Genomic DNA, 8,968 nt, shown 5'->3' with positions numbered 1-8,968 from the left:
TAGTGTAACCACATGTGATATCAATTTTATTAGCATAAAACATTATTTTTATAGGCATTTGCAGTGTTGTAAACCATGAGTTATTTACAAGCTTTAAAATATCATATATGTGGATCTAAGACTTTATATTTAAAAGTTAACAGTTTTGATCTATAACAAAATGCGCATGAATAAAATGAAAGAAGAAAAAAATCAGGCATTCTGATTGGTCAACTGAGGGTTAATACATTGCTTACAAGCACATAATTCCTATCCAAACACTGACGGTCTCCTGAGTATTTATGCTTCTGGGCCAGATATTCACTCCAAGTTGCATTTCTAAAAATGAAAAAGGAAACATTAGTTGATCATATAATATTAAGATTGTTTTACAATGCGAATTTTTGATTTGTGAAATTAAAGTGTTAGTTTAATGTTCCACTGCAAAAAATGATGGAAGTATTGTTTATATTTGTGGTTGATTCTAATATTAAAGTAAATAATACCTGGACGAATCCTACCCTGTTTGTCAGTTACCTCCCAAAAAACACTAAGAACATTGTTTTAAATATTGTTGCTTTTCTAGCAAATACCTAAATTTACTACTGAAGCTGAAAGCCAAATCCTGGACTTAAGGAGACACTTTGGAGTTTATTCTGAAAAAAGCCACTCATCCAGCCTTCCTTACCTCTCTCATTACGGTACGATAATTCTCAGGAGTTCCAGCGCTCATCACTGTTGTGTAAACCGTTATCCTGGAAAACAACTTGTTCACAGCCACGGAGAATACAGAACGACACGCTGCACCATTCAGGCAACGTTTCAAAGCTACACTGTCACGGCATATGGCCGACTGTACTGCTCTCCATAGAAACATACAGCAATATTGTACAGAGAGAAGAAAAATTGTTTCTGCTCACCTATTGCATGTTGGATTTGCTGACAACACCTGTCAAAACAATAAGTCTTAGCTGCTGAACTGAAGCATTTTTTTCCCAATCAAGTGAAACAGGTTTAACATTTTTTTGCTTTTGACATGACTCGTGCATCCTCAGTACAGCTTGTGATTAGTCTACCTACCTTAAAAAGTGAATCCAAATTAATGTTCTCCTGACCAGTAGCATTTAATGCCTTGATGGTTGGTGTTCTGAGGGAAAAAAAGTAAAATAGCGATGACTGTTTTAAATGACGGCATGACTGAGTGTTTTGAGACTTTGCCTCACCTACGGTCATCTCCATGTGGTGGGGGATTCCAGTGATCATAGTTGGTCTCGACCCTGAACCACCTGAAGAAGAAAATATGTACAGAGAATGAATACAGTGCTGAAGAACCTAAACTGAAAGGCCCAGGGAACCTAGTGATCTGATTTGCCCAGGGAAGAGAGCGATCTGATTTGTGGGAATATTCCTATATCTGTCTCAGGCAGTCAATGAAAATGGTGCTTAAATTACCATCTGATTGGTGTAAAAGTATGACATCATGTCTGTCAAAGTGTTCCAGTTCTGTCATTTAAAAACCTTTCCTAACTCCCCAGCATATGCAGCTGTCCAATACACCCATGTATTTTTTGACTTGACTTTACTAATTAATTAATTGAGCTGGTAGTGAAATTTAACGAATACATTTGGAATGGTTGAGGTGCCACTGAAAAGAGGTCTGGAAATCAAAGGAGTGTTCATCTATCTATCTATCCAACACGTTTCCAGCTATGCAGTAGGATTTTGGAGAACATAAGACATTCATTTTCAATTTGCATATGTTCTAATGTTAAACTGTGTTTTTCTGAGCAAATATATGCTACCTACCCAGATAAATATCAAACATTTTCCTTGACTGCCTAAGACGTTTGTACAGTACAATATATAACTAATTTTTTTTTTTTTTTTTTTTTAATCTGAAGGTATATTTGTACCCATCTGGAATAGGATCCAGCCAAAACAAAACTCTAAAACTTGTGTGACCGGACTAAACCAAAATGCAGTTACCTGTACAGAAGGAAACCTTAACTGCTATGTGTTTAAGGAAGGCGGGGGTGGGGGGGTCACTCACTGCCCATGGGGAGGATCAAGACTCCACACGTCTGCTGATCCCAAGCGGTCCCTGGTCACCACAGCGCCCTCCCCCGGCTGCACACCGCCCACGATGTAGTAGACATCGCTGATGATGGGCACCTTAGACAAGCTCTCCAAGGCATTCTGGTAGCTTGCTGCCTCTGCCAGGGTCTGACAGGGACACAGAGCTGGTCCTTATCATAACTGGTCACCCTCTACTTCAGAACAATCACAGATCCATGCAAATAGGGCTTTCAATTAAGGTATCTCTGTCTCCTGTGCCTTTGTTCCCAGTCTCCCAAACGTAGCAATTCTACAGCACTCCCATTATTTTGCAGTGATTGTTGTCTCTCTACAACTTGGCATCTCCTAAATTGAACAACTATTCAAAAACAGAGCCCCGTGAACATATAAAGAGTATGGTAACTATTGCTAGACCAAGATCTGAACCTAAACATTCCACTAATGGCTCCTGTGCAGATAATGTAATATCAGTTCCACTGGTAAGGTTAAATCAGCCACAAGAGAAACCTAACATACAGTAAAAAGCTCATTGTTGAATGTTCACTCTCTTAGAATGGAATCGCTTCTTAATATAGATATGCTGCTTGACACTGAATCAGACCTGTGACTATTAACAGATACCACACTTGGCAGCCATTTTAAGACTCTCAAAAACTGAATCAGAAGCTGTAAAGGATTTTACGGCACTAAAAATGATGAAACTTCAAATGGCATCTGTCTGGTCCATCGACATTCTTACAGCACACAAACAACCTAGAGCATGCACATCATTCTTAACTGAATGTGTTAACCATTTGAACTGGTCATTGACCAAGTACTTAATTTAGAGAATATTATCATACTTGGTGTTTTTAACATACATATGCATATATGGTAGAGATCGATGCCTTCAGCAAAAGTCTGTTATCTCTGCTTGACTCTGTTGGTTAGTATCAGCATGTAACAGGACCAATTCATGAGCACAGTCAGTCATCCATCCATCCATTTTCTGGAACCGCTTAATCCCAACTGGGGTCACAGGGGGGACTGGAGCCTATCCAGGGAATAATGGGCGCAGGCCGGAATCAACCCTGGGCAGCTGCCCACACACCGCAGGGCGTACACACTCACACTCACACACTCACACTCACACACTCTCACACTCACACTCACACACTAACACTCTCACACTCTCACACACTCTCACACACTCACACTCACACTCACACACTAACACTCTCACACTCTCACACTCTCACACTCTCACACTCTCTCACACTCTCTCACACTCACACACTCACACACTCACACTCACACACACTCACACTCACACACTCACACTCACACACTAACACTCACACACTAACACTCACACACTAACACTCTCACACTCTCACACACTCACATACTCACACACTCACATACTCACACACTCACACACTCACACACTCACACACTCACACTATTTAGACTCACCAATCAACCGATCCTGCACGCTATTGGACTGTGGGAGGGAGTCGAAGCCCCCAGCGAAAACCCACGTTAACATGGAGAGAGAGTGCGAACTCCACACAGAACACAGTCATACAGTGGACTTGATTATCACCCACAGAGTTGATATTCATTTTGTATCTGTCCTTCTCTGACCATTTACTAATCACTTTTGCAAATGAGCCTCCATCTATGACTGTGATGAAAAAGATTATTGTGATACTGCACCTAAACTGGAATAATTTCGTAAAATTTATAAATGAACTTGTCCACGTGTGTTCCTTTGTCCACCACACGCTGTTCTCCCCTTTCACTCTGTTATGTCCCAACCCTAGCCTGGGGTTCGTAACACTAGATATTTCTACATCGATAAAAGGCACTGGACAAGTAACTGCCTGCCAACAGCATCAGCCACATTCAACTGCCTTACCATACATGTATGGTGGAAAAACGACAAAGATGCTATCTAGGAGACAGCAAGGAAGAAAAAGGTTTTTTAGGCAACTTGTTGCAAGGAATACAAATAATATTCTGCGACTTCAGAGCTCAAAGCAAGTGCAGTCTGTGTGACCGTGCCTGACCCCGGGCGGCTGTTTCTCCCACACCCACAGGCAAAGCAGGTTCCTCTTTTCAGCCTTTGAAACTAGCCAAACCCAACTCAGTGTTCTTGCCCTTGCTAGACAGCGAAGCATATTCCTATTTCATCTGCACACCTACTCGGATAACACCAGTTCTTCGGAATTTTCCAAGTCACATCATAAGCACATCACAGAATGCAAACAGACTTCTGGGGGGGGGGGGTGTTCCACAAAGCAAGATTTCTCGGTTAGCTGCGTTCATTTAAGCTAGAAGACATCGCTTAAATTAACCAAGCTGAGAAATCTTGCTTTGTGGAACACCCCCACGCCCCCCAGCGGTCTGTTTGTTATCCCACATATAAAATACACCACATATAAACAGATGGCAATACAGTCTTTATCTACAGGGCCCCTATATTATGGAATGGTTTGCCAGTTCATTAATGGGATTTATTACATTAGTCTTGCTTACCCTGACTTCAAAACACAACTCTAACCATGAGCACAGTTTACACCCTGCATTTATGAAAAGCAGATTCATTTTGCTTATATTGTATAATGTTAGCACACCTGGGTGTTTGGAAACCAGTCGACCTTGAATCCTCAGAGGTCTTATTTTTTTCCATTGCTAAAATTTCAGTTGCTCTATTTTCTTTGAACCATTTTGAAACAGCTGTAAAGCACTTGCTAAAGAAATGACCAAATACATAAACTGCACGAATACCCACCTCTCTCATGAGCCAGCTGGCCGGTGTGCTTTTCAGTATGAAGGCTGAGATGACATTCTCCCACCAAAACCCAGCATCTGTGAGCAAAGAGTCGTCAGACCACCATACCAGCAAGCACATGGCAGGTGACCCATGACTGTCCATGTTACATCAAGGACCAGACGTACCACGTTCATCTCCAGAGATGGTGAAATTATTTGCACTTTGTCCTGTCCACAGGCCAACATAGCCGGCAAAGGAGGTCCCTCTATAGGCCACCTAAAGAAATACATTTATAAGTGGTTTTGTTTTGTAAGGCATATCTGTTGCTCACATTTTCTAATCCCTAAAACATTAAACACCTAAAACACTGATGTAAACCATAGAATAACAGCAACAAAAGTAAAAATATTGAGCTTTAGAAGCTGCCACATACCTTTCCATCTCTGATAAACAGAATATCAACTGTAAGATTTCTCAGAATCTCCACAAATGGGTAGTCCATGTTCCTCCCATGGTAGATACGGCCATTTGTATCCTGTGCGACAATACTCGTGCAAAACCTGAGGCATGAAAGAGGTTGCAATCTTAGGTTCAGTTCTTGTGTTGAGTGGGTTAGAGCATGCACCTTAAAAACTGTCACCCATCCGCTAAAGTTGAATATTAGCTTCCATCACAAAACATTAAATACATAGTCTGGAGTCGAGCAATAAATGCAGTGGCTCTGCACTGAGTACATACGCTGTGATTTCATAGGCGAAGTTCAGGAGGATGATGTCAGTGATGTCAACTCCGGACAGGGAGGCCAGTCCCTGGATTTCTCCTGCATAGTGCTGTGGTATGTAATCTTCCAAGGCTTCTACCACAGGTTTGATGGCTTGATGTACCCATTTTGGCACAATTGACCTATAACAGGAATAAAAATATACTGGGATCAAGGTTTCCCACTATAAATGAATCACCATAAAGGTAGTTCCTTATCTTCCCACTGTTAATGTTACATTTAACACATCATCCCAAATTTTTTTGTAAACGGTAGTGTATTATTGTCGATGATCCTCCACTCTCGTCCCACAGTTACACCATCATATAAAATAGTAGGGGCCCCTCTGGCAACTCAAGTAGTCCAGGGAAATCTTAAATGTTAATGGAACTTTTAAGTCACATCAAAACACTGTTTTACAGGCAGTACAAACAAATTTAGCATTGCGGAAGTTTTTGTGATGGACTTTGTGTACTTACTCAATAATCAGAGACGCAATCTTTCTGAAATAGCTCACGTCGATCACTTTGATCAACGGTGCCCATCTTTCTTTCGGTGGCTCGTCCAAACTGACTTTGACGATCGGTGGCGCAAAGTCTGCATAACAGCACGCAGCCAGCGTTAAGGGAATTAAAGCGAGACAGCACTTCATAGTTTCATTACAATACAAGCCCGTAGATACATTCGTACTGACAACAGCGCGGCACTAGTTTCCGTTTACATAAGTCAGTAACAGTCCCGCCCCTTAAGGCCGCGTGACCTTACGAATTAGATCATGACGTTCTTGCCCCAGATACAGAAACGCAACCTGCTTCACAAGAAGAAAGTTGTTTGGCGAAGATGCAACTGACACATCCTTGATATTTGGAGTTGGGCACGATCGACATTACGGGAATATCTACCGTCCTTTGTAACCCCCCCCCCCCCCAACACCTTGTTTAAAACCTTTTTTATTTGAACGACAATCAAAAAACAATAAACAAAATGAACAAGAGTACATATATCCTGTTGAGAAATTAAATCAATTATCAAATTAATTACAAATGACAATTCTATATTGCTTCTAATATGGTTAAAATCCTTACATCTACTTCTTTAAAACAAATATCAAAATTAGCTTATATTTTAATATAAGTCTGCACATCAAACCAGAAGGATTTTACTGTAGGAGATAATCTAAATAAATGTTGAATAGTTTCATGGCTGCTTAATTCAGTTTCCCTCCATATGGATTTTAAATCAATACATTAAAAGGGTTAATTTACACTAGAAAAAAATCAATTCATTAATTTACATGTAAGCTCCTTTATTTTATCCATCATCTGTACTTCTGTTATAATCGTTAGAATTAGTCTTCGGCGATGGAAGATGACGTAAAACGGGTGCACGAGAACACAAGCAAGGTCAAGTAAGCATATATTATTAAAATCCCATATTATATCTTTCGCCACCCACTGGTAAAATAACGTATAGACGTGTGAAAATGTAAGTTTGACAAATACAGTACATTGTAATTGTACTAACATTAAATGTAACATATGGTACGCAAATATGTTGAAGACATAATTATAATTTTAAACATTATTTTTATTCAATTTAAAATGATATATAATCAATTTAAGCTCACAATTTAATAACTACATTTGAAAGGCTTCCAAAACCACCTCTAAGGCCCCACCTTTGCTGAGGTATGAAAATATTTGCATATTGTGTGTTTGAACCTTGAATTCAAATTTCCATGTTCCAAATATACCATGTACGCACTGTTTTTCTGTCTTGGTTTGCCTTGAAATGTCTGTAATTTTCTCAGTATAACTGCGATGGTGTACTTTCCCGTTACTCTTTGAGTAACATGGCTAAGCACGTATATTCCTGATACCATCATTCTTCGGAAAAGTCTTGAAGGACCAGTCAAAAATGTTTGCTGTTGTGTATGACAACTTCCAAAGGATAGCCAAAACTAGTAAAACATTTTCTTCAGCTGACACAGTATGTGATGAGATGTCCAAAATGACATCTTGTTCCACTGTTATTCTCCTTCAGAATAACGCCGTTGTTCTGTGTTGTAAACAGTACAGTTTTGAGTCCAAATGGACTTGCATCTCTTATTACAATTGTTGGTGAATTTACTTGAAAATAATCGGGGCAGGGTTCTCCTGCTAGGGCAATTTTCATGTTTTTGAATAACTTTTTTCTCGACTGTCCACTATCACATTACATACGGAGAGTACCAGACAAAAGTTTCCATATGCCAAGCTGCCTGCACAGGAGAGTGATAGTGTCACGTCACATGACCCGGCCACCTGACCTAAACACAATAAAAATGGTTTTGGAGGAGTTTGGCCTGAGAGTGAAGGAAAAGCGGCCAATGAGAGTGAAGGAAAAGCGACCAATGAGTGACAGATGGGAAAGCATCCCAGGAGGCCACCTCATGAAGCTGGCGTAGAGGAGACAGTAGGGTCGGCCTATTCCTGGAGCAACTGGGGTTAAGGGCATAGTTCAGTGGCGCAGTGGTGGGGGCACCTGCCGACCCAGGGACCCAGGCAGCTCACAGAGTCCCAAACCATTAAGCTGCCCCCCTTAACAGATAAATTATAATTTTTTTATGTTTAATATGTTTTTGGTCGATGCATAATTACATATGTTATTTTACACTCTTCAGATCTATAAATGCTTCTAAAATGTTGAGAATAGTACCAATAAACCTTTCTATGAGTAGGTGTGTCCAAACTTTCGACTGGTACTGTATGAGATGTTTGGGTGGTTCTGAAAAGCTTGTGTAATTCGGTATGAATTTAAGATAAGATAAGATAAGATAAGATAAGATAAGATAAGAAAAAACTTTATTTATCCCGAGGGAAATTCTTTTGTCCTTTACACGCTCAGTGCAACAATAGGAATAAAGGTAAGGTGAAGAAAATAATAGTGCAAAATAACTATGAGTGATACTGTATTGTAACTATATAAATACACATAAATACTCATACTCTGTAAAAAGTAAAAAAAAGAAAAAACTATAAGCTATAACAAACATAATAAAATAACAGATTATTAGTGCATGTGTAATGAAAAGTGACTAAGTGTTTGTGCCTTGAATAATTGCAATAGCAGCATGTGATGATGGATAAAACAAACATTCGATAACAAACAGAGGAGTAATATTGCCCGATCCAAATGAGTCTTGATGACAGATTCTGAAAAGGTCATCTACAGAATGAGGAAGAGTTATACAGTCTTATTGCCACCGGTAGAAAGGATTTCCTGTGGCGTTCGGTTCTGCATTTGGAGGCAATTGGTCTTTTGCTGTGGGAGCTCTGATGACCCATCATGTCTGCGTGCATGGGGTGGGAGGGGTGGTCCATGATGCTGAGAAGCTTTTTCAGCATTCTCCTCTC

The 8,968-nt window shown here is 40.0% G+C and overlaps 1 protein-coding gene across 1 annotated transcript; it reads right to left on the bottom strand.

The window, feature by feature from the left end:
* On the bottom strand, nt 1-6,316 carry LOC125723550 (N-acylethanolamine-hydrolyzing acid amidase-like). Its single transcript, XM_049000245.1, has 11 exons — nt 6,053-6,316; nt 5,552-5,716; nt 5,247-5,373; nt 4,999-5,089; nt 4,832-4,908; nt 2,030-2,202; nt 1,203-1,265; nt 1,060-1,126; nt 900-928; nt 668-734; nt 1-318 (listed from the first exon to the last, which is right to left on the bottom strand). The coding sequence occupies exons 1-11, from the start codon at nt 6,223-6,225 to the stop codon at nt 301-303; spliced, it is 1,050 nt and encodes a 349-aa protein (XP_048856202.1). The 5' UTR covers nt 6,226-6,316; the 3' UTR covers nt 1-300.
* Between the last annotated feature and the right edge of the window lie 2,652 nt (nt 6,317-8,968).

Source organism: Brienomyrus brachyistius, chromosome 2, assembly GCF_023856365.1.
Source record: "Brienomyrus brachyistius isolate T26 chromosome 2, BBRACH_0.4, whole genome shotgun sequence".
In the NCBI taxonomy this organism is placed as follows: domain Eukaryota; kingdom Metazoa; phylum Chordata; class Actinopteri; order Osteoglossiformes; family Mormyridae; genus Brienomyrus; species Brienomyrus brachyistius.
This window is presented reverse-complemented; position numbering and strand designations above follow the sequence as displayed.